Source organism: Labeo rohita, chromosome 6, assembly GCF_022985175.1.
Source record: "Labeo rohita strain BAU-BD-2019 chromosome 6, IGBB_LRoh.1.0, whole genome shotgun sequence".
Lineage (NCBI taxonomy): Eukaryota > Metazoa > Chordata > Actinopteri > Cypriniformes > Cyprinidae > Labeo > Labeo rohita.
The window spans coordinates 26,641,977-26,669,013 of NC_066874.1; the positions used below are offsets into that span (position 1 = coordinate 26,641,977).

General features: G+C 34.5%; 1 protein-coding gene across 2 annotated transcripts in view; it reads left to right on the top strand.

Moving 5' to 3' along the window:
* Positions 1 to 24,535, top strand: part of sema3fa (sema domain, immunoglobulin domain (Ig), short basic domain, secreted, (semaphorin) 3Fa) — a 51,811-nt gene extending 27,276 nt beyond the window's left edge. Inside the window, exons 3-19 of one of the 2 annotated variants that reach the window (XM_051112003.1) lie at positions 4,777 to 4,937; positions 5,069 to 5,131; positions 6,155 to 6,274; positions 7,084 to 7,173; positions 8,310 to 8,403; positions 8,549 to 8,668; positions 10,154 to 10,293; positions 11,500 to 11,614; positions 16,683 to 16,752; positions 18,672 to 18,816; positions 18,927 to 19,149; positions 19,539 to 19,627; positions 20,756 to 20,797; positions 21,020 to 21,177; positions 21,282 to 21,349; positions 21,481 to 21,614; positions 22,744 to 24,535. In XM_051112003.1, the coding sequence (XP_050967960.1) occupies positions 4,777 to 4,937; positions 5,069 to 5,131; positions 6,155 to 6,274; positions 7,084 to 7,173; positions 8,310 to 8,403; positions 8,549 to 8,668; positions 10,154 to 10,293; positions 11,500 to 11,614; positions 16,683 to 16,752; positions 18,672 to 18,816; positions 18,927 to 19,149; positions 19,539 to 19,627; positions 20,756 to 20,797; positions 21,020 to 21,177; positions 21,282 to 21,349; positions 21,481 to 21,614; positions 22,744 to 23,178 (2,267 nt within the window). In that variant the 3' untranslated portion in view covers positions 23,179 to 24,535. The remainder of the gene's footprint in view (positions 1 to 4,776; positions 4,938 to 5,068; positions 5,132 to 6,154; positions 6,275 to 7,083; positions 7,174 to 8,309; positions 8,404 to 8,548; positions 8,669 to 10,153; positions 10,294 to 11,499; positions 11,615 to 16,682; positions 16,753 to 18,671; positions 18,817 to 18,926; positions 19,150 to 19,538; positions 19,628 to 20,755; positions 20,798 to 21,019; positions 21,178 to 21,281; positions 21,350 to 21,480; positions 21,615 to 22,743) is intronic. The other variant, XM_051112004.1, reaches the window with a different exon arrangement.
* Positions 24,536 to 27,037: the final 2,502 nt, after the last annotated feature.

Consider the following 27,037-nt stretch of genomic DNA (forward strand, 5'->3'; position numbering starts at 1 on the left):
TGCTGTGTGCTTTTAGTTCATTATTCTTATCCCCAATTCACTCTTTCTTTCTTATTTCTCATATGCTTTATAAGTACTCCTCCTCAGATGAGGACCATTCCCCCTAGGTCCATGATACTAAACAGGCTGCCAGCGAAAGAACTGGTTATAAATGTACAGTGGCCCCAAAACGAATTTGGCCACTGAAGCCACAAACCTTTTTTTGTGTTGTGTCTTAAGTGTCCAGATGTCCTTCAAGTGACTTTGGTATTTTATTTTATTTTATTTATTTCATTTTTATTTCATTTTTCCTTTCTTTTCTTTTCTTTTTTTTTTTTCTTTTCTTTTCTTTTCTTTTCTTTTTTTTTTCTTTTATTTTCTTTTCTTTTCTTTTACTTTATTTTATTTTATTTTATTTGCAGTGCTAAAAAACTAGTTGTGTCATCAGTGTCCAGATGTCCTTCAAGTGACTTTGGTATTTTATTATTTTATTTTATTCTATTTTATTTTATTTTATTTTATTATTATTTGCAGTACTAAAAAACTAGTTGCTTCAGTGTCCAGATGTCCTTCAAGTGTCTGTGGTATTTTATTTTTTTTTATTTTATTTTATTTTATTTGCAGTGCTAAAAAACTAGTTGTGTCTTCAGTGTCCAGATGTACTTCAAGTGACTTTGGTATTTTATTTTATTTTATTAATTTTTTGTAAACACTATTCAGTTAAAATATTTTATATAAAGGGAAACTGGACACTTGGTTTGATAAGTGACTTATGACTATCAATTACTCACGTTCATGTCGTTCCAAACCTGTAAGACCTTTGTTCATCTTCAGAACACAAATCAAGATATTTTTGATGAAATCCGAGAGCTTTTTGACCCCGCATAGACAGCAACGCAACTGACACATTCAAGACCCAGAAAGATAGTAAGGACCTTGTTAAAATAGTGACATCAGTGGTTCAACTGTAATGTTATAAAGCTACAAGAATACTGATTGAACCACTGATGTTGGCCTTGCATTGCTGTCTATACCCACTTATGAAAAAAAAAAAAGAAAAGTTACTTGCCATATACATATGCCATATGAAATACATTTATTTAAAGTGTTGCATAACTGTTCAAATGCTACTTGCTGCTGCCTTGTATATGTATTTATTGTGTTGCAGATTAAATAAAACCCTGGTTTCTGAAATCATAGAATATCTCTAGTACTCTTAAGTGGTAAGTTTGTTTGCCTGCCCTTATTTGTCATAAGATTTTGATGGACAGATGAGAGAGAAAAAAGACATTTTATCTGTGTGGTTTGATTAAATCCTTTGCTTTAATCACCCGTCCTGTCTTCCCTGAAGATAAGGATGATGGAGTAATCCTCTGTCAGGGATGAGGGCTGTTAAAATCAATGCCTCATACACATGCTGAACGTGAGAGGAAAGTTTTCATTCATTTAAAGTCACACACACAACTCAGTGATAGCAGGCAGGGCAGGTAAGGTCTCTCCCTCAATCATATTCAGTCCACCGTCCTTCAACCGGTCACTCAAATCCATGCGAGCTGACAGGTGACTGGCCTTTGAAGCCAAGAGATAAGAGCTAATCTTCAAGTGATCATTTAGGCTGGACAGCTGAAGGTAAAGCTCAATCTCCAAAGATAAAGTTAATGTTTGTGTGTGTTATGTGTAAGATTAAATTCAGTTGATAGACCATAGATAGTCTTTGTAGTACTAAAAACTAGTTGCTTCAGATGTCCTTCAAGTGACTTTACGCATCTTGGTTGAGAACTTGTTGGAACTTGGTGGACCTGCCCTAGTGCTTAATTAGAACCCTGAAATGAAAGAGATGAGGAATTCTAGCTATGTGCCAGGAATGCCCACACAGGTAAATGAGATTTTATGTTGTCTGCGGCCCAGTGCTAAATCTCTTTGTATAAGAGTGGGGTAGATCGTGTCTTCTGATAGAACGTTCATATACTGGTACTTTGCAAAGACGGGTGCTTCTCTATGGCTTGCACATTCCGCGACATTACCAAACTTCCCAGGAAAATGCTCTGCCAAGCTTGACTGTTCAATCTTTAATCTTAAAATTATAAAATATTTTTATTTATTTAAAATGTTGTTTTATTTTTTAACTTAATTTAATTTAATTTTTAATTTAATTATTTTACTTTATTTTATATTTTATATTTTATTGTTAAAACATGATAAAAAAAAAAACTATAAAAAATCCTGCCATGAGTAAGTCCATTTCTTTTTATGAGACAGTCAGTCCATAACATAATATGTTTTAGGAAAAGTATAATTGAAGATGTTATTATGTCATTTGTGTCTAAAGGAAAATTAGGGAGTTTTGGTGAGAAAATGATATGCTGTGTTTTATTTATACGTATTGTTCAAATTTCACAAATTATCATTATTGCTATGCAAACCACAAACAATTACCAAGTCAAAAACGTAAGCCTAGGCTGCATTTATCCTATTTTAAAAGTGTTTTGTTACATCTATGTAGACATCATGTACTTGTGGTTGTATTACGAACCATCTCGTTCATTTTTGAAAGACTTTGATGGCACTTTTCCATCCACTGAGCCTTGAGCAATCAAAAATTATGTCTTTTTAAACGTGGTTACGTGGCCTGGTGTCTCTTTTCATTATGAAGTTGCAAATTTAACCTTGGCCTGCTAAGTGTAAGCATGTGCTTCAGAGTTTTAGCACAAATCTGTTTCACAATAGAATGGGGAGTCACAATTGTGCTTGGCCAAACATTTTTGCATATGTTTGCCAGCTATCTGCAATGAACTATTTCTTCCTCCACCGTTCTCCATTCTGCAGTTGATTCCCAAGTAGACCTTGTCAGAGAAAGAAGCCAATATGATGTGTTATAGTAACATTGTGTCATTACATTATGCATAGGTTTCCTTCAACATGCTCACTCTGGAATAGTGGAACATCTGACACAGTCCTCTGTGGTCTGTGGTGTAAACTTAATGAACTATAACCTGTAGTGGTTCATGATATCTAATTTCATGAGACTTCAGGAATCAAAACATTATAGTACACTATGAAAAATGCATATTCTTTCTGAGATTTGCTTAAATTACATTAATAACAGTGTTATTAAATTATTAGTGTTATTAAAGACTAACTTTAAGTAAGCTTTAGATTGCAAAAAGATAATCTAAATACAGAAATAAATGAAAAGAGCATGCATAAATATCCAGTGTTGCTGCAATGCATGGTCTCTCACAGACCACATACAGTACTCAGTTTCCAACAAGCTTGTTGGGGGAAGAGGAAAATAAAGCGTGACGCCCCAGCATTGGTAGTAGAATTAAATATTAGACTCAGGGAGGCCCCACGAGAACTTGTCGAGAGCCAAAAATCCCCAAGAAATCCACCCTGTAAAAACAGGATTGTAACAATAATAATAACAAAAGACATAGGAATGTAGCCAGGACATTGAACCTCGGGAAAAAACTCCAGGCTGGACGTATCCATGCAGCTGTACAGATGCTGTTTTATTGAGGAACTACTGTGACTTGGCAACACTTGTGGTGTTTGGATTGATTGTATGTGAGTCTTTTTAGAGTTTGCGGATTTGGAGCGTGGCTATGCATCCAGTAGAAAGCCTTATATTTAATAACTCTTCTGAGGTGTTGATAGGCATTTAGGCTGTTTCTGTTATTTTGTTTTCATTATCTTTAACGTTCATAATCCTACAGAGTTGCATTTCGCTTATTGCACTGACAGGTCGAACTGTTCTGTATGAATTCCAGAAACTACTGGAACAAACGGGCAATAAAACACTGGAACCAAAAGTGCCGATGGCCTAATGGTGAAGCTCTAGGCTCCTAAACTGAGCATTGTGGGTTCAGGTCCCACCTGGGTTGAGTTGTTATACAGTTGTGTAGTTCCCATAACCCAATGTTGGCTTAACCAGTGAGATTGGGGCAGGGCTATCTTTTCATTAGACTGAAGGTAGATGTGGAAACTTGTTTGAAACATGCTAGAGCTGTAGCTGTCGTTATTATTATCGATTATTCCATTGATTAATCAAGTAATCGGATAAGAAGTCATTTTCTTTATTAAAGAGCAATACTAAATATACAAGAGAAAATAAGATAGGTCTCTTAAAATAAACAGCTAATTTGTTTCCTTTTTAGAAACATTAACATTTTTATTGTTGAAATTGCATACATTAATAACCATGAAAACTAAACCCATTTAATGCATTTATATGCCAAATTACATTCAAAATGCAAATACAAATAGATATATAAAAAAATATATAAAATAAATTAATAAAAATACAAAAATCAATTTCACATTACTTTAGGAAAAGGTAAACATTACAACCTAAAACGAAGGCATAAGTCAAGAAATTGAGGGATTTAGATGTTTAATTCATCTCAGAGGGACATGAATGCATTTAACTTGCAATTACAAATGCATAAATAATATTTTGTTATTTTAAACAAAACATTGAATACTAATATTTACATGTTTTTTTAAATGAAGATACTTTAAATGTGAAATCAAAACCGCCAATAGGTGGCAGTAAGTCGCTGTTAAATAAGTGAGTCATTGCGATTGAACTGAATCATTTAACGGGTGATACATTCAAGAACGAAACACCGTCATGTTGGTCAAAGACGCAAAACAGTGCTGTGGCTGTGTTTGGAATGGTTATTTGTTGGCGAAATAGAGCAAAAACATACAATTTTTTTTTTCCCAGTTTGTGTGTAACTTTAAAAAAGCATCTGCTAAATACATAAACGGACTCTTCTACTCTGTCCTTTTTAGAGCTGAAATCTACTGGAACTGCCCATCACTTTGCCTTTCTGCTCAATTCGACGGACTACAGAATCCTTCGTATGGATGAGGACCATGATCGCATGTACGTGGGCAGCAAGGACTACATCCTGTCTCTAGACCTGAACGATATCAACAAAGAGCCCCTCATAGTAAGATTTCTCAGTTATACAGTACAGATTGCAACAAAACAAGCGATAAGCAAGGCTTGGCAGTAGTAAACTTAAATCTGGTCAATGGATTTGGATGACTGACATTTATTTATCACTGTCTTTCTCCTCAGATTCACTGGCCTGTGGCTCCTCAGCGGAGGACTGAGTGTGTCCTCTCAGGAAAAGACATCAATGTAAGCATATACTTTTCTGCTATATTCATTTATAAATCAAAGTTTTGGTGTTTGTAAGATTTTTTAAAAAGGAAATTAATGCTTTAATTTAGGAAGGATGCACTGATCCAAAGTGACAAAGACACAAAAGATTTATTTTAAACTAATGAATTTTAAAGGATTAGTTCACTTATGGAAAACATTTCAGGATTTTTCATATAGTGGACTTTAATGGGGATCAGTGGGTTGAAGGTCCAAATTGCAGTTTCAAAGCAGCTTCAAAGGGCTCTACACGATCCCAGCCAAAGAATAAGGGTCTTATCTAGCAAACTGATCGGTCATTTTCTAAAAAAAAATTACGTTGGAAAGGTCATGTGTGTCGTAGGCCGAAGTACCGACCCTGTGTTTACAAAGTGAATTGCAAAGAAAGTCAAATGCCCTTAAGAAAGAAGGTAAAACAACAATGTCAGGCGATTTTAAAGTTGGAGGAGAGTTTTTCACCCTAACCTACCTTTTTGAATAGACGAAGAACTAGCAATGCATGAACTTTCCAACATGATTACGTAATGCGTGAAGTCACGCATATGCATTGCAGAGCTAGTGCAAGATGAGCATTTATGGTTAAAAAGTATTTAAATTTTATTTTTTTAAGAAAATTACCAATTGTTTCACTAGATAAGACCCTTATTCCTCGGCTGGGATCGTATAGAGCCCTTTGAAGCTGCATTGAATGTGCAATTTGGACCCGCTGATCCCCATTGAAATCCACTATATGCAGTAAAATCCTCAAAGGTTTACAGCAAAAACCTTTATTTCTTTTTTTGACTAAAGAAAGAAAGACATGAACATTTTGGATGACATGGGTGTGAGTAAATTATCAGGAAATTTTCATTCTAGAAGTGAACTAATCTTTTAATGTGGGTGCATCACTACCAATTACCACAATCTTTGTAAATCCCAAAATAGTTATTCCAATATGAGCATATCTTAAACTATCATTTCACCATGGCAGCATCACTGATATCATCTCTTCTTTGTTAACAGGGCGAGTGTGGTAATTTCATTCGTCTAATCGAGCCATGGAACAGGACTCACCTGTATGTGTGTGGGACAGGAGCTTACAACCCCATCTGTACCTATGTGGACAGAGGTCAAAGGGCACAGGTAAACTGTCATTCACAGGCGACCTGCTACCATTTGCAGGTCAAGGGTTCAAACGGTTGGCTACCTTAGTCAAAAGGTATTATGTCATTAGAGAGGAATGTTTCTCCACCCTGGAACAAACAGGATAATCTGTACCACCTGCATGTCTTTTGACTTTCTGCTACTTCAAAAACTCTTCCTAGTGTTTAGGAGGGTAATTGCATTTAAACATAGTCCTAATTTCACCTCCCTTCTTTCCCATGACCATGTTCCATCATTAACCACTGTCCATAAGAACATCACTCAAAAAAGTTTCAGATCACATTGAAAATCTGGAATTTAAAAATTTAAACTGGAAGTAAAAAAGAAGATTTAAACGGATAATGACAAATTATTTCAAATTCAAAAGTCAGTTTTCAAATATAAGCAAATTTGTGATATTGATCATCAATTTTTTTTCCCACTCACATATTGCTAAAACAATTTGCAATTAATATAAAAATAAGCATTTTCACTAGTGGTCTCAGGCTTTTGGATCCAACTGCATTTGTTCTACTTTAGTGGGGTTCTGCATATATGCATGTCTTTTTTTTTTTTTTTTTTGATATGCAGAGGTAATTTCATGTGCTAACAAGGGTTATTTCAGCATGTGCATGTTTTCGACAACTTTGTGCATCTTCTTTGTCCACTATGGATACACCAAACTGCAGCCATCTTTCTAGCATCTCAACATCATCTTGTTTAGACACAGCTGCGTTGGACGTTCTCTTGGGTCGTAATTGAATTTATAGGAACAGGTCTTTTATTGAGGCACACACCTTGTTTTATAGGGCTTGCTCCAAGATCAGATGCCTCGAGCAGGAGGCCGAACCAGTCGAGCCGCAGACCCTAGTGCCTCACCAGAACCATACGCACCCCAGGTGGGAAATGAACTCTTCAGTGGGATTAAGGTCTTTTTTTGTACTTTATTTTTCTTGAGATGCACTTGCAAGATATTGGTTTTATTTAGAAGTTTAAGGAAAGGTTCTGTTCTCACTGTATTTGCATTTTCAGCAGCTGGTTTCCTCCGCTAAAGGCGTTGAGAGAAACAGCAGAGGAACTGTTGTCTTTAGAGCTTGTCTTTCTCAAGTTTGCCTACACTTGTCCAGAGCCTGCCTTTGGCACAGAAATCTAGCAGAACGTGCAAAGATTACTCCCACACCCACACTCCATCATGCTCGAAAGTGGTTAGTCAGCAGAAAATTTATCGGTGGCTTATATTACATTTGTGGTGTGCGTGTAAAGCTTAGAAAGTAGAAAGCTTCCAAAAATGTTGTATATTATCCAAAACGAGTCTTTTGTTGAGACTTGAATTTGCCAAATTGCTGATATATTCTTTGTGGCATGTTGTAGACTCTTTAGATTTCGTTTTACATCTTTGTTTAGATTTTAGTTCATGTTACATGTTTTCTAACTGCTGTGCCTATTTGGTGGTGCAAATCCAGCATTTACCAAGCTTATTTAAAATACTGTTTTGCATCTGTTTGACTGTAGATGGAATGCAAACTGCATGGAGTGGAGTGGATTTTTATCTTGAAGAGATTTGTTTTCCTAAATAACAGTTTAATACTTGTCACTAACCCAGTGAAACCATATAGACTATTTTAGATTCATATGTCATGAAGCTGATTGTGAGAAACTGCTCATTTTCTTTGGCAACTGCCTAGAACCTTGGAAACCTTGAATTATGGAATTAGTTTCTTTCTTCTGGGCAGTTTTACACTAGCTTGCTTTTGTCAAATGGCAAGATATTGGTATTGGCATTAGACAATATGTGAGACGCCAACAATTAAAAAACACAAACAATAGGTTACCTAAAGATATTTCAATTATATTACAACCTCAGTTAGTTTATTTTTCATTTATCCCAGTGAACCTGTGTGCATTTCACTTCCTGGCTATACCTCTTAAACATTGGAAACTTAAAGTATCTAAGTAAGCTGAGAATCAATACTGCTCATCTAATGTGATCTATTGCACTGTCATTAATGAAACCTTCATGCTCTCCCTGTTCCAGGAATACATTTTCCGACTGGAGCCTGGTAAAGTAGATTCTGGGAAAGGGAAATGCCCCTTTGACCCCAAACTAAACAGCGTCTCAGCTTTGATAAGTACGTACCTCTCATTGCCATCATAGTACTTTTGGAAAATATACAAAACAGCATGTCTTTTGTTTCAGACTCGGATGAGCTCATTTTTCTGAAGTTAATCTGTCTATCTTTACTTATCTCTTTTATGCTTACTCTGTTTTGGCAGATGGCCAGTTGTACGCCGGCGTCTACATCGATTTTATGGGAACAGACTCAGCCATCTTTCGCACGTTGGGAAAACACACAGCCATGAGGACCGACCAATATAACTCCCGCTGGCTCCACGGTACACACAAAATTTTTGAACCATGGCGTACCACCAAGACAAAGTTCTTTGTTTAGCAGGGAAAGTGCGAGATATGAATATTCAACACTGACCCTTCATCCTGCCTCCTGCAAACTAACCTCATATTTCATACACTTTTGGGAAAAAAACACCTCAAGCAACATTACTGCTTAGTTAAGCTCAATTCTTGACCCTTATTATAATCCCTGAATATATTATAGCTGTGATTTCATTAGTTATCAGTTTTATTTTATTTTATTTTAAATATATAATTCCGTTTGGGATCTGTAAGATTTTTAATGTTTGTTTTTTTTAAAAGAAGTCCATTTATTTTATCAAATATACAGAAAAATGAAATAATAATATGAAATATTAATTATTATTAAATAATATTAAATTTGAAATTGAAATAATTAAACATTTTTAAATAACTGAAGTTCAATTGTCATCAGAAGAATAGCATTTATTCAAAGAAGATATTTAAAAATCTCTTCTAACAATATAAAAGTCTTTACTATCACTTTTTATCAATTTAACACATCCTTGCTGAATAAAAGTATTAATTTCTTTCAAACAAAGAAAGAAAATATTAACTGACCCCAAATTTTCAATGGTAATTTATATTGTTAGAAAAGATTTGTGTTTTAAATAAATGCTGTTCTTTGTAATGTTTTATTCATCAAAGAACGCTGGAAAAAGTATCATAGGTTCCAAAAAAAAAATTAAGCAGCACGGCTGTTTCCAACATTGATGATAAATCAGCATATTAGAATGATTTCTAAAGGATCATGTGACACTGAAGACTGGAGTAATGATGCTAAAATTTCAGCTTTGCATCACAGGAATAAATTCTATTATGAAGTATATTAAAATAGAAAACCACTATTTTAGATTTTAGTAATATTTCACAATATTATTGTTTTTCTGTTTTTTTTAATCAAATAAATGCAGCCTAGATGAGCAGAATTTTTTTTATTATTATTTATTTATTTACTCTTAAATGTCACATAAAAAGCATGTTCATATACTTTTGCAAACTCACTTTATAAAGTTATAAAAAATTATAAAAATATATATATATAACTTTATTGACAGTTTTCCTTAGCTTTAATCTTTCAATGTTTTAGACTGGATTTCCCTTGTATTACATGTGACTCCTTGACTCAGTTTCTTTACTTTAGTTTAGCCTTTTTGATCATGAGTGTCAACTGTGATAACCATCACAAATTTCATACAGATGTCTTGCATCTGGACTGTTCAGTGCAGTGAATAAGAGGATAGACTGTCAGTAAGAGAGATCATCAAACACATCGCATTAGTTGCAGTTTCTAGTGAATGTTATTTAATATTATCCATTTGCTGTCCTTTTTTTCTCTTTGCGTTTTGCTCCAACTATAACTCATCTCTTCTGCTGTTTCCTGCTCCAAGTATAATTAATCTCTTTTGCTGTTTCCCTTCCTATCCCTTTTTTTCTTTTTCTTTTAGATCCAACATTCGTCCACGCTCAGCTCATCCCTGATAGTGCAGAAAAGAATGACGACAAGCTGTATTTCTTCTTCCGTGAGAAGGCCTCTGAGATGGGTCAAACTCCCATGGCTCAGTCTAGGATTGGCAGGATTTGTTTGGTAAGACATTTTCTTAACCTTTGTCTTATATTCCAGTAAAAATATCTGCTCATGCTTAAAAGCACAGTTCATTTATTCACCTTTATGTTGTTCTAAACCCGTGTGACTTTCTTTTTCCATTATATACTAAGCAAGAAATTTCAAACAATCTGGTTCTGTTTTTCCATGCGGTTACGAAGAGTGAGGGCTAGAAATTGTAAGCTTTAATAAGAACTATTAAGTGGCCTGTACAACACATGTCACATTGACACAATATGCAATAACTTTTGAGTAACAGATTAAAATTTAAGTAGTTTTTCTTTAATAACCAACTCCTCAAGTGAGCTGTTAACCACCTCATCCAAATCAATGAGTCAATGAACTGAATTTAAGAGCTGGACTAGTCTTCAAGAATGAATCAGTTGGACTGTTTTGTGAACTGATTCATTGAAAAGATCTGACTCAAAAGACTGATTCATTCACAAAACACCAAGTAGAGCTGGGTCAAGAATTTAAAGGTTTCTGTTTGTTCCTCACACCGAGCTATCATATGGCTTCAGAAGAATTTTTATGTGCTTTTGAATAATTTTCGATGCTCCTGTTCCCATTTTTTTGTAACTGTAATTGTACATTCTTCAAAATATGTTAGTTAACGTTCCAGAAAAGGAAATAAGTCATACGAGTTTGGAACATAATCCCATTCATTATTCTTATAAGCACTGCAATATACTCTACATTCTTCAGTTATTGGGTGTTCCTGTGCTGAACATGATGTTAAAGAAATCATGTCCATGCAGGACTGAACTGTTGATTGACAGATCCTAGGGATCCATCATAGTCCAATGCCTCCTACATGAGCAACCGCTTGTTTCTTGGTTATTTTTTGCTGTTCTAACGTGAATCAAAGAAGCATGTTTGTAATGTGTGGGTAGCTGCTGGCGGCTGGTCACTGGGCATCGCTGCGTCTCATTATTGAAGTTGGCTGCTGTCCACAGCAGATGGGGCTGAGCAGTGCTCAAAGCCAATGTTTACAACCCAGTCACAGCCAGTTAATGCAAACCCACAGAAATAGCCCTGAGAGAGGGACAGATACTGATGTAAAGCAATGTCTTCATTTCACACATACAGAGTGTCAAGGTGTCCATCTAATCAAACTTTACAGCTAGAAATTTGTGTGGTGTCTAACAGTGAATCTTCTTGGATAATGTGACCTCACTTCCTCTGCAGAATGATGATGGAGGACACTGCTGTCTGGTGAATAAGTGGAGTACCTTCCTGAAGGCTCGGCTCATTTGCTCTGTGACTGGCTCGGATGGCATTGAGACACATTTCGATGAGCTCCGTAAGTAATTCTGTATTATTTCCTGTGATCTGATCATTTCTGGTGTTGAATACTGACATGCGATCTAGATTGCATAACTTTAAATCAGGATGCTTTATAACAGTAAGTCAGATTTATATTTAGATTTTTTTTTTTTTTTTTTTTTTTTGCACCCTCAGATTTCAGATTTTCAAATAGTTGTATCTCAGCCAAATATTGTCCTATCCTAACAAACCACACATCAATGAAAAGCTTTCAGATAACGTATAAATATCACCCTTATGACTTGTTTTGTGGTCCAAGGTCACATATAAAAACATATTTTTAATATGGTTATATAGAGGATTTTTTAAATATGGTAAACATCCAAAATACCATGATATTACCATAGTAGTTACTTTTTTGTAGGTGTGATACCATAGTAGTTGATATATACTATCATACTGAGCCTTACAAAAATACTGATGCAGTACTGTAGTAAAGTGTTAGTTTTATCAGATAAAACCATGCTACTTTAAAATATTTTAAATATGCCATTGTACTATAATTTATCATTTTTATCTTGTACTTATGCAGAATGCCATGCTAAAACTATAGTACTTCTTTGTTACCTTTTTGTAAGTGTAATACCATGGTACTCTTATATTCGATATACAACATGATAATTACCCTTACAAAAGGTACAGTGGTGGTACCACGGTAAACTATTAGCATTATCAGATAAAAAAGCAAGGTACTTTTAAATATGTGACCCTGGACCACAAAACCAGTCATAAGTAGCATGGCTATATTTGTAGTAATAGCCAAAAATACATTGTATGGTTCAAAATTGTCGATTTTTCTTTAATGCCAAAAATCATTAGGATGTCAAGTAAAGATCATGTTCCATGTAGATATTTTGTAAATTTCTACTGAAAATCTATCAAAATCTAATTTTTGATTAGTAATATGCATTGCTAGGAACTTCATTTGGACAACTTTAATGGCGATTTTCTCAATATTTAGATTTTTTTCCCCTCAGATTTCAGATTTTCAAATATATCAGACAAATATTGTCCTATCATAATTTCCAAAAATTGACCCTAATGACTATATTTTTAATATACCATTGTACTGTAATTTTTGATTCTTATGTTTTACATATACAGAATACTTTGCTAAAACCATAGTACTTTCTTTTTTGTTACCTTTTCGTAACAAAAAAGTGTAATACCGCGGTACTTTGATATATATACTGTACCATGATACTTGCAGTTACAAAAAGTACTGTGGCAGTACCATGGTTAAGTGTTAACATCATCAGATAAATGCATAGTACTTTTTCCAAGTATGTTAATTATACGATGGTGCTATAATTTATTACCTTTTTTAATGTGGTAATACCATGATACATTTTTTGTCAGTTTACTGTATTTTGGTGCTACCATGAGTGATCAGATGGTAATATTGTAGTACTTTGTAATATATTTTGGTATTGAAATATATGAGTTTTATATATGCCACTTCCAAGAATACCATGGCGCTAGCAAGCACTGTATTGTCATAACACATATCTAAGACAACCATGATAGTACACAGTGACAGTTTTTGTTAGAGCGCTGATTATTTGATAAATCTTTTCATCTAATTCTGATATCTTGGGGGCATTTTATGTTCTATGATTCTGTGGAGATTGCAAAACATGAAATAAAACAGCTTTACTATTTTATTGACTTCATATATACAGTGAGGTGTTCAGCCAAGGTGTATTATATTCAGTTCTGTTCATTTTCACGGTATACTTGCTGAAATAAGAGGCCTCTTATTTCTGGATAGGGCATGATATAGCTCATTTGTGGAAACCGCTCGTGTCTGATGGTTCAATGGATATGTCTCTCCAGAGGGTATAACTTGGAAAAAGTAATTTCCTCTCTTTCCTGTATGTGCAGAGTGTAGCATTTGTGCTTAAGCGTAAAGTGCCACAAGGGCCTGTGAGAAATATATAGAGGCAAGCAGTTTCTGAGTATGAAATTGAAGTTCCTGTAGAGCTTAAAATGACAAATTGGGCTTTTAAGAAGTCGTGTGAAAATAAAAGCATCTCTCTTTTTTGTGGTTTTGCATTATGCTTCATACATGATTGTGCATTTATGTGCACATGTGTGAGGTAACGCATGCATGTAAGCTGCATCTTAACAGGCTTGCACAAAATGGAGTCTTTCCCGGTGTGGGAGAGTTTGATTGACAGGACTGAATAGGATTGGCTGACAAACCAGCTGTAACAGCCTCTGCCACTCTTCAGAGGCAAATGAATGTAAGCGCATGAATGCTGGAATTTCATTGCTTTTGCAATGTGCATAAATTGAGTAAGCGGTCGTTCTGTGTTTGCTTCATTTCACAGCTCCCGTAACATGTGCACAAGGTACCCTCAGGACTCCGTTCTCCATCTCTGCCCTCTCTTTTTCTCACTTGGTTGGTCATTCACCCTCCCTCTGCCACTGTGTTTGAGGAATGAACTTGTCAGTGGAGTTTTTGACTAGATGTTTTCCCGTTTCCTCAGAGGGGCAGTGAGGTTTTATGGGTTGTTTTTTGTGGCTTGGCAAGAGCGAGAATTCATTCGCCGTAGTGTGGGATTTTCCCTCAGCACTTGATTACTTAGTCCGTTTAGCCGTGACTATCCGTCTGAGGTCATCCTCTCTCTGTTTTTGATGGGACATCTGTCTATGCTTTTACCGTTTGCCCTCCTTATTCCCTAAACTATCTGAATCTCCTTTTGTTTTCTTTCCTTCTGCCCCTTCTATGTACCTCTGTCTCCCATCCCCCTTACACTCTCCTTCAAGTAAAACGTTAATGGTGCTCTTACGATGCACCCCGAAAAAAATGGTCCCGCTCTGCCCGTTATACGCCGTTTCTCCCAATGGCCTTTTTCCATCTTTCTCGTTTTGGCTAGCAGACTATCACTGGTCCTTGGTGGTTAATTTGTGTTGAAACAAGCTGGATGATTTTGGAGACTGAGACTAAGACGGAGAGGAACACTGAAAGAAAGATTGTCCTCTGAACGCAATGTGTTTTGTGTGATGGAACTAAACTGAGATAGATTTAGTGACTTCCAACATACACTCACAGACTTTTGGCTTTTTGTGTCTTTTGCTGATATGAAGCTTCAGTAATTTTGGTGTCAGTGATAGTGCTAGACTGAGCTGCAAAAATAATTACTGTTTCCAAACAGGTTTCCCAAACAGGGTTTTCCACTGAGTTGCTCACCGGAAAAGTCCGCTCAAATAACACACCGGCAGCATGATGCTACCCTCTCGTTCACTGTTGCATAGAAGTGAATAACATAATATATTGATATTTAATATTTAACATATTTTCTGTCCAATTTATTGTTACTTTCAATAAAAGTGTGTTTATTTTATTGGCTTGTATTTTTTAAATTCATCATTATTGAAATTACTGACTTAAATTTAAAAAAGTCTTACAAAATTATTTTATATTATTTAATAAAATAATAGTTTAAATAAATAAAGAATTATCAAAAAGCATTTTTGGTTTTGGTTTTCAGTCAAGTGCGTCCAGAATTTTTGGTTTCCGATTCGGTCCAGAATTTTCATTTTGGTACATCTTTAACAAATAGAGTTCAAAATTAGAATTAGTGTGTCCCATAGTGCATCAGAAAAATGGAAAAAAAAATGAGAAAAAGTATATTTCAATTCTCTTACACAAGAATTCTTTGAAAAACATTACATTCATTTGCCAAACATTTGCGTTCTCTCACAAAAGTATTGCATTTAACCAAGAAAGTTTGAGTTTTTCTTCTCATCTCGTATTATTTCCATCTCAAAAAGTTTTTGCGAGCAAACACGAAGTTTCTCAGGGGAACACAGAAGTTTTGTGAGCGAACACCACCATGTCCCTTTAGGGGCTCAGAAGAAAAGAACTTGTGCTAATTTGAAGTGTGCTAGTTTTTCCCAAAACACCTTGTGCTACAGTACAAGGGAAAAGTTTGTGACTGTTCTCTTTTGGCATTTTGAGAGCAAAAGCAGTCAGGAAGGCAATACCCAAAGCTGTGTTAACAAGTAAAAATCTAAAGCTCAAAGGTGCTGTAAGTAATTTTAGCCATTTTGCTAATTTCAGCTAACATTACACCATATCTATTCATCTCCCAATCCCTGAACCACACACCTAAAACTATGCCTAAGCTAACCTAGTATCACCAGATATAAGCAATATCAGAGTATTCTCTGATTGGCTGTAAAAAGTTTTACTTTTGGCTGTATCCTCAGCCTATAGCTGTCACAGAGACAGTTGTGGTTTCTAAGGACAACTATTTCAGTAAAATGTGAAATGCGAAATTTTTTGACATTTGAGATGTATACATCATCTAAAAGGATAGGACAATATTTGGCCGAGATACAACTATTTGAAAATCTCAGATCTGAAGGTGCAAAAATCGCTTTTAGAGTTGTCCAAATGAAGTTCTTAGCAATGCATATTACTAATCAAAAATTACATTTTGATATATTTACGGTAGGAAATTTACATAATATCTTCATGGAACATGATCTTAACTTATTATCCTAATGATTTTTGGCTATTGCTACTAATATACCCATGCTACTTAAGACTGGTTTTGTGGTCCAAGTCACATATACATATATATAGTTATATATTCCAAAAACAATGCAAACAGCACTTTTTAAAAATATATATATATATATTTTGGGCTTTTTTATGCCTTTATTTAGATAGGACAGTTTAGGTAAAGACAGGAAGTGAAGTGGGAGAGAGAAGGGGGTGGGATCGGGAAAGGTCCATGAGCCGGGATCGAACTCGGGACGCCCGCAGCGCAATGCCGCTATATGTCGGCACGCTAACCACAAGGCTATTGGCGACAAACAGCACTTTTAAAAAATTATTTTAGCTTAATTTAGGAATTTGTGGTATCAAGACACAATCATATGATGTTATAATATAATATGTCCCGTTACATACTCATTGTCTTACTATTTAGAAGTATGTGCCTTCTTCTCACCACCAAAGTACACAAGTATGTGATTTAGCTCATTTGTCTTCAAACCCAGTAACTAAAGTAATTCAATCTTCTTTTCAGGGGACGTGTACATCCAGAAAACCCAAGACACCAAGAATCCCGTCATCTACGGCGTCTTCTCCGTGTCTGGGTGCGTAAGTTCACGACGGTCTCTCCCCAAATACGAGATCCAATCCTCACTTCCCCTCAACGCCTCTTACTAATCAGGCCGCTTATCAGATTGGCAAGGGAGCTTGAATAGATTTGCTTTCATATTCACACTCCAGTTGCCCACGGGGCAACACCCCCATTTTCTCCGCTGCTGAAGACTGTTTCTAACATACTGAATAACAAGTGTTTGGCAGGCTTCGCAGACAGTAGTACAAGTCCTCCAACAGCACAAAGGAAGGAGCTTTTCTGTGAATCTGAGATGTGATATTCTCATAAGGACTTATCTACATAATACCACCGCTATCTGATGCGGTTAGGAGAGGATATTCGTACACGCTAAAATATCATACAGCTGGCCTCAGAGGGAGCTGTCAACATTTTAGATGAGTTTTACATGCTGATCATCCAGTGTAAATACACAAGGCTGTGTGTGTGTTAGAGCAAATCACAGTCTCGTTGTAGATTTGAGATAAAATCGGCAAAGCCCTCAGGCTCTGTCTGAGCTCTTTAAACCCAAAAGCACCATTCTTGGTGGTGATAGTGAAAACTCTCTCCATCAATTGCAAGTGATTTCACAGCTCTATCAGTCCCTCTGTCTCTTGTTTCTCTCTCACTCTCTATCTGTATTCGTGTTAATTTGTAAAACTGCATTCTCTACTCACATTATGTCTGTAATATGACATACAGTCGGGTTTAAAAGCGTAAGATCACTAGTGAAAATACTTCTGTTTTTTCCATAACAAATTATATTGTTAGCATATATATTTGAGTCTAAAATGAAATTGTAAAATGAACATGAATTTAATTATTTCTTTATATTTGGTTTGTCCCACTTTTGCTGTAATTACAACATGCACTCAATGACTTTTGAGGCTTTTGTCCAAAATTCACGTGCCGCAAATGTCTTAATTTGATCTTTTAAATTGAATCAATGTATTTCTTAGTCATTTAAGGACCTTTCTTTGTTTTGAATATTTCGAAATTCTAAAACCTTGTTTATTTCCAAGCTTAAATTAGATTTTGATCCCACTGTTTTTCGGAGTAAAAAATGTAGGCTGAGGCTTGATTTTTAACCAGTGGGAATCTATTGGATTGTCATATTTCATATAAAATTAAGCCAAATGGTTGGTGGCCAGCAGCATATACACTGCTGCTTAAAAGTTTGGGATCAGTAAGACTTGTAATGTTTTTTAAAGAAGGCTCTAATGCTCATCAAGGCTGCATTTATTTGATCAAAAATACAGAAAAAAAGTAATATTGCAAAATGTTGTTACAATATAAAATATTGTTTTTATTTTAATATATTTTAAAGTATAATTTATTCCTGTGAAAAAGCTGAATTTTCATCAGCTGTTAACCTAGTCTTAAGTGTCACATGATCCTACAGAAATCATTTTAATATGTTGATTTATCAGGGTTGGAAACGGTTGCTCATAAGGCTTAATATGTTTTTGGAACCTTTTTTTGAAGTTTTTCTTTTTAACTTGTTATTCATCAAAGAATCCCGAAAAGAATCACAGGTTCCAGAAAAATATTTGAAAGCACAACTGTTTCCAACATTGACAATTCTAATAATAAATCAGCATATTAAAATGATGACACATGTGACACTTAAGACTGGAGTAACAGCTAATGAAAATTCAGCTTTGCATCACAGGAATAAATTGTATTTTAAAGTATATTAAAATAAAAACCATTATTTTATACTGTAAAAACATTTTACAATATTGCTGTTTTTTTCTGTTAAAAAACATTAGAAGTCTTACTGATCCCAGTGAATATATTGTGTGCAGTATTGCATTATCTGTGTGACAAGGCCTGAGCGACGTGGTCTAATACTGTGTCTACCACCTCTCTTTTTGCTTTAACACATTGATCCTTCTCTTTCTCCATCTCTAGGTCGGTGTTTAAAGGTTCAGCAGTATGTGTCTATTCAATGGCTGATGTCCGCATGGTCTTCAATGGCCCTTTTGCTCATAAGGAAGGGCCAAACTACCAGTGGGTTGCCTACCAGGGTAAAATTCCTTACCCCCGGCCAGGAACAGTATGTGTCATCGCTAACATTTATTACATCATATGAACAAGATAATTCATGTTGGATAATCTTAGATGCTGAAATAAAAAAAAAACCTAACGTTATCCCTGTGATTTCAGTGTCCAGGAGGGACTTTCACCCCTAATATGAAATCTACAAAAGATTACCCCGATGAGGTTATCAACTTCATGCGCAACCATCCGACCATGTTCAATGCCGTCTATCCAGTCCACAAGCGCCCCCTTGTGGTCCGTACCAATGTGGATTATGAGTTCACCACCATCACAGTGGACCAAGTGGCTGCAGCTGATGGCAACTATGAAGTTCTTTTCTTGGGAACAGGTAAACTTGCTACACATCTACACATAGATGTCTTGTTAAGTTGTGTATTTATAGGGTTTTTTTTATACATAAACAGTATGCATAGTCTGGGATCTATAAATATGGGACCAGACACAATATTTGGAATTTAAAATCTACTTTAAATGTATAACTACTGTGGTTTAACATTTAAAAAACTAACTGTATGGAAAATGTTTAACCATTTAGAATAGCTAAATTTGTGACAGTGTTCATTTTAACACTTTTGTACACAATAAAGCAGCTCTAGATTAATAAAAGTAATCTAGTACAGTCATTGTCCTTTTAAAGACAGCTTCATTCATTATTTAGTCAAAAAGAATATTCTATATTATAAATATTTATGACTCCTCTATTCTGGTCATTTACAGATAGAGGAACAATTCAGAAAGTGATTGTCCTGCCAAGAGATGATCTACAGACTGAAGAGCTGGTTCTGGAGGAGGTTGAGGTCTTCAGAGTAAGACTGTCTTTCCATTACACTTTGTGTCAACATATTGAGAATACACTGTATACAATATACTGTTGTTGTGTATTAAAATGTATGTGTTTTATGTTATAATTTTTCAGTGAAATCAAAAACATATTGTTTATTATCTTGTATTACAGTAATGTTTTTAAAGGAATCTCTTGTGCTTATCAATGCTGCATTTATATGATTAAACATGCAGAAACAAAACTCTTTAACAAACTCAGTAATATTATGAAATTGTAAAATATTATTACAATTTAAAATAACGGTTTTGTATTTTAATATACTTTAAAATAGTATTTATTTCTGTGATGCAAAGCTGAATTTTCAGCATCATTACTGACGTCTTCAGTGTCACATGAGCCTTCAGAAATGATTCTAATATGCTGATTTATTATCATTGTTGGAAACAGTTATGCTGCTTAATATTTTTTTGGAATCTGTGATACTTTTTTCAGAATTCTTTTTCTTTTTTTTTAACAACAATTATTTAAAATATATATCTCTTCTAACAATAAAGGTCATTACTATCACTTTTTATCAATTTAACACACCCTTGCTGAATAGAAGTATTAATTTCTATCAGTTAAAAAAACAAAAAAAAGTTTAAAAAAAAAAATCACTGACCCCAAACTTTTAAACAGTAATGTATATTGTTAAAAAAGATTTCTATTTATATAAATATTGTTCTTTTTAACATTTTATTCATAAAAGAATCCTGAAAAAAGTTTCACAGGTTTTAAAAAAATATTAAGGAGCACAGCTGTTTCCAGCACTGATAATAAATCAGAATATTAAGTTGATTTCTGAAGACTCGTATGACACTGTAAACTGGAGTAATAACTTTGCATCTTTGCAGCTTTGCATCACAGACATAAAATATATTTTAAAGTATAATAAGATAGAAAAACATTATTTTAAATTGCAATAATATTTCACAATATTACAAAACTCATCTTTAAAAAACATTAAAAATCTTACTGATCCCACACTTTTGAACAGCAGTGTATATTATATTATATTATATTATATTATATTATATTATATTATATTATATTATGTTATATTATATATTTTTTTCAGTGATATATAACTAAAAGTGTTTTAATATTACAGGTTCCAACTCCAATCACTACTATGAAAATTTCTCCAAAACGGGTAAGTTGCATGTCAGATTCAGAACTTAAAAAAACAAATGTTGAAATATTAATAGTAATAATATTAAATATAGTTTTAAAACGGCAATTATTCACTTTATTTTATGCAGTGGCATTTACAAATGAGGAGCATTTGTCATCCTGCAATTCTTTGAATCACTATATCTCTAATATATAATGTTTTCTATAATGTTCTAATCTTCTTGTGTTTCTGTGCGTGTAGCAACAGCTGTATGTAAGTTCAGTGGTGGGCGTCACTCATCTGGCGCTGCACAGGTGTGATGTGTACGGAGAGGCCTGTGCTGACTGCTGCTTGGCCAGAGACCCTTACTGTGCCTGGGATGGAAAGTCCTGCTCTCGCTACTCAGCAAACCAAAAAAGGTGAGAGCTGCGTGTGTGTAAATGTCTTAATTATCACATCACAATTCAATATAATGTACAACATTTGTTTGAATTCGTTGAAACTGGTTGTCTGAATCCTGTAGGCGGAGTCGGAGGCAAGATGTGAAGTACGGCAACCCTATAAGACAATGCAGGGGCTATAATTCCAATGGTAAGAAATCCAAAATAAGTCTTAAACTGACTTAGTCTTAAGATTAGATTGAAAACATACTTTAGAAGTAAAAGAACTCCTTTTGATTTTGGTTATTGTTTTAGATAGTATTTTGTTTTAATTCCTGCCAGCCAATAAGAACACGTTGGAGACGGTGCAGTATGGTGTAGAGGGAAGCACAGCATTCCTGGAGTGCCAAGCCAGATCTCCTCATGTGTCAATCAAGTGGCATTTCCAAAAGGAGAACAGTGATAGGAGGAGAGAGGTATGTCTGACAAAATGTTATGTTGTAAGTGATGTAATATTAAAGCCATATTTTGAATGTTGTGTTATTTTAATAATGCATTTTGTTGACAGAGATATTATTTGCTTAATATAATCCTAAACACTACTGGTCAAATATTTGTTTAGCAAAGGTGCATTTAATTTATGAAAAAAAAAATGCCATAAAATCAGTAACATAGTAAAATATTACAATTTAAGATGTTTTGTATTTTAATGTTTTAAAATGTAATTTATTCCTGTGATAACAAATTTATTCCTGTGATAACAAAGCATCATTAGTCCAGTCTTGAGCGTCAAATGATTCTTCAGATTCTAATATGGTAATTTGCTATGCAAAAAACATTTTGTGTTATTATCAGTTTATTAGTATCATATTTTTGTTTGTGTAAACCATTAAACTTTTTTTTTTTCATAAGTCTTTGATGAATACAAAGTTCAAAAGAACAGCATTTATTTTAAAATATAATTTTTTTGTAACATAAATGTTTTTGTCACTTTAATCGATCCATGTTAAATAAAATAATTAATTTGTTTAATTTTTTGTATTATTTTTAATAAATTAATAAAAATGTATTTTTTAATATTACTTACCCCTAACTTTTGAATGGTAGTCATTTCAACAAAAATATTAAGTAGCAAAAATTGATTTCAACATTGATAATTCTAAAAAATATTTCTAAATCAGCATATTAGAATGATTTCTGAAGAATCATGTGACACCGAAGACTGGAGTAATGATGCTGAAAATTTAGCTTTGCCATCACTGGAATAAATTACATTTTAATATATATTAACATAGAAAATAGTTATTTTAAGTTGTAATAATTTTACAGTTTTCTGACATTTATTTCTATAATATCACTGTTTTACTGTATTTCTAATAAAATAAATGCACCCTTGATGAGCATAAAAAAAACATTAATACTTGTAATTTTTCTATTTTTATTTTCTATTTTTATTTTTTTCTATTTTATGACTTTTAGTTGCTAATTGATACAACTATGACAAAAAATATAACAAAAAAAAATCAATTTTCACATTAATTTACATTTTAACCTAAAATCTTTTTTTTTTTTTTTTTTTTTTTTTTTTTTTCTTCAACCACCTAGATCCGTTCTGACGGACGTGTCGTTCGCACGGATCAGGGTCTCCTCCTGCGCTCTCTCCAGCTCTCCGATGGAGGGGTTTACCAATGCACCTCCACCGAGAAGAACTTCAAGCATACGCTTGTCAAACTTAAGCTGGTGGTTCTTTCCGCTCACACCGTCAACACCATCCAAACTGAAACCCCCGCTCCCGCCACGCCACCTCTCCAGTCCAGCGCCTGGACGCCCAGCGCAGAGCAATACAAAGACCTGCTGACCATCCTCAGCCAACCAGAGATGGGCCTCATCAACCAGTACTGCCAGGACTACTGGCAGATGGGGGACGACCCCGCAACTCACGCACACAAGAAGAAGGACCTCAAGGAAGTACAGAAGGACCTCCGGAAGCCACGAAACAGGAGACACCACCAGGAGCAGAGCAGCATGGCTGAGACATGAGACGGGAAAACATCCCACTACATCCACAATGAATGAGACTTGAGGTTGACCTCAAGGTCTTTGACTACCATTACACACAAACGTATACCCGCAACCATTACGACCGAGGAGTAAATAAACAATACGTTTTGGAAAATTCATAGTATTTATTGTAGGCTGTATATAGTTAGATTCTGTGGATATCTTTGTATGGAAATAGAGCAAAAAAGAAGAGACAAAAACGTTTTGTGTATAGATCTGTGCAAATATTTTGTTATCATTGTTACTTTTCTTCCAATATATTTATTACAGCGGTATTCACATAAATGACACACCATGTGACTGTTATCATAAAACTTATGTATATACCACTAACCGCATAGTTGGACATTTGAAACTCCTGATGGACAGTTCGACTGCACTTAATGTTTTGATACCAGATGGGACTGAAGCCGTTGTACTTTTAGCGGACTCCTTTAGCCAAGCACGTGTTCTCATTCTGCAGATGTACTGATAAAGAATTTCTACATATATTTGGTGCATCTGAGTATTCTGTGACCTCTCGAAAGACTTTGAAAAACACTTTAATATCATCAGAAACTCATCTTTTAATCTTCTTGATCTTCCATATGTTGCTATGCTAATGTGTGTTAAATATAAAGTCGTTTCTGTGTGTTATATGTTTGGTTTATTATTGATTACAGCCTCCTGTACAGTATGTACATCACTTTTTTTCATTTTGTTCATTTCATTTATATAAATATGTACTATTGCACGCAAAGAATCTCAAAGCTGGGGGTTCTGTCCTGTCCATCTCTTTGCAAAGCAGAATTGTTTTTAAGTATGTACCTCTCCAGACATTTTCAGTAATAAGCGTCCAAGCAGGCACCTCTAAACATTTAATAGGTGATAATTTGGAATCATTTGGAACTTTAGGGGGCTTGTTTGAGTTTGCATGAATTGTATTTGTACTGTACAGATATGTAGTCAAATTCTGGATATTGCTGTTTTGCTGTATGGTCTTTGACATAATGAATCGAGAGCGAGAGAAAGAGACTGTTTTCTAAAGACAGAGGACTTTGCGGAACTAGTGATGGAATCAAGCACAATTACCTGATGTGTCTGTTTCGCCTCCGTTGTGTTTTTCAACACGCATAGCAAACGGGCTGTGTGAAATGGTTGTTGTAAATGTATTTTGTTTTTCTTTCATTTGTAAGACATTATTCATCACTGTGGTTCGTCCCCTTGTTTTGTCTTTTTTAGGATATTCTAATGTGAAAAAGATCCAGAATTAGATGTTATGAACGGTTAATATTATAGTAATGTATTTTTTATTTGTTTTTTGTTTTTTTTTCATCGTTGTTGTTGACTAATTAAAGTTATATATTTTATAACAAATACAGGTTGGCCTTTTTGCAGAAATGTTGCTGGGTGAACGCTGATACTTCCTTTGTTTTGCAGTCTTAACGTAAAGATGGAAAGAGGTTATGCTGAATAAAGTACGACAGCGTTTTGGTGCCAAGATAAAAAAATCTCAAGATTTCGAGATTAGAATCGAAATATTGCAAGAATAAAATCTAAATATTTCGACTTTATTTTCATAATATTTCTAATAATTAATCAAAACAAGAATAAAGTTGAAATTACTGTGAAAAGAAAAGAAAAGTCTAAATGTTTCAACAGTCGAAATTGAGAATGAAGTGTCATAATGTTTCGTCAATACAGTGTCAAAATGTTGCAAGTCGCTGAAATGTTTTGACAATGACGTCAAAATTACAAAAATTAATTCATAGTAATTATGAGATTAAAGTTATAATATTTTGAGAGTATATTCATTTGTCAAATCTGTCAGTTTTATAGCAAAATACAAACAAGATGTCTTTTACAATAATGTTTTTCACATTTTCATGTAATTTCGACTTTATTCTCGAAACATTTAGACTTTATTTTTGAAATTTCAACTTTATTCTTGAAACATTTAAACTCTTGAAACATTTAGACTTTATTCTCATAATTTCGACTTTATTCTAGAAACATTCTGACTTTATTCTCAAAATATTTAAACTTTATTCTCGTAATTTCGATTTTATACTTGAAATATTTTGACTTTATTCTCAAAATATAACGACTTTAATCTCGTAATTTTAGATTTTTAATTTTTTTTTTAGCATGGCACTAAAACGCTGTTGTAATAAAGAAATAGGTTGTTCACTCTACACCAAACGTATACAAAGGAAGTTGTTCTTAAAATGTTGATTTGCCTATTTAATTAACTGAGAAAATAATACATTGTTTGGGAACTTTACATTAGGGTCATTCACAAGAACGAATGTGATTTCTATTTTCTTACTGAAATATGTAGTAGAAAAACCATGAAAGATTTACATTATTTAAAAAAATCCACTTTCTTTTATACATATTTTCGACTATGTGTGGCACCATTATTTCAATGATGTTGCACTCTGTGAGCTACCGGCGCTACCTGGTGCTATTTTTACTGCAACACAACTCTGTAAATAAAATACTGATATAATGACCACAGATACTGAAAGCGCTTACAGGTGGCAATGGATATAAGCGTAGGCCGTACCGTCCATTTTCCCCACAAGGAGTGTAAACGCCCCTGGATGTCGAGTGTAATCCGTGCTGAGAAACTCCTTCATAACAAGCGTTGACAGATTTACATCCTAGCATTTCTTGTCTCTGCTGTTTGTAAGCTTTTTCAGTAGCTGTGGTCTACTTGAAGCCTCAAAGGCATCAAGGCTGAAGTGGAGAGAACAAAGACACGGGTCTTTAGGAAGTTAAGTTTTATTCGTCCACGGGCATCTCTCCATTTTTTCTCCTCTTCTTGTCACTGGGAAAAGCAGTGAAGCGATTTCTCTTGTGGCCCTTCGACTGAAAATTACAATCTAAAGGCGCACAATGTGGCATCTTCATTGTATCTCTATTTTTCCGAGTTGTGTTTTGGTAAAAATAGCAACAGGTAGTGCCAGTAACTTACAAATGCAGCCATTTCACGTCATCTAAATAATGGCGCCCCCTGTAGTCCAAAATGTGTATAAATTGGTGTGGAATTTTTAAATAACGTTCCGTCATGGGTTTTCTACTAGATATTTCAGTAATTTATGTTAGGCCTATATTAAGTCATACAAGATTTAATACCTGGGGTTCCCTTTCATACTAGTTTTTAATAGTTTTTTTTTTTTTAATTACATGTTTAGCACGATAAATGTGATAATTTATTAAACAACCTGCAGCAAACTCAAAATACTGAAGTGAATTGCTACTAATGAAATACAATGAAGAAAGTGTCTCTCTCATCTGTGATGCCTGTGGATTAAAATGTATCAATCTTCAGATTGGGGTCAATGAGCTCTGTCAGGTAAAAGACTAAAGCTCTTTAAACGCTGCACTGCACACGGTGTCCACAACATGGAAAATGTCAACCGATCTTGATGACTACAGTGGGAAGATGAGATTAGAATTACTCATGAAGATTTCAATATTCAACATCAAAAACACCTGCACCTTCAGTCCAAGTTCTATAGGAAAAAGCTTTCTGGTTCCTTTGAAAAAGCAAAAAATGTAGGCCATTAATATGTGATTTTCTTTTATGACGCCAAACACATTTTCAGCCAAAAAAAAACACTTAAGTTCAAAGCCAACATATCCAGTCTCTTACGAGACCTGTTTACTTTAGCTTGAATATCATAACATGTTAATCAGTTGATGGCAAACCATTATAACATTTGCAACATCATGTTATTGGCCCTTCTAATGTGCTTGTGAAGATGCTGGCCAGATTATCACCTTTTGCTGAGCACAGCACCTTCTCCTTAAATCTGAGGGTTTGATGACCTCTTCACACTTTCAATGCCTT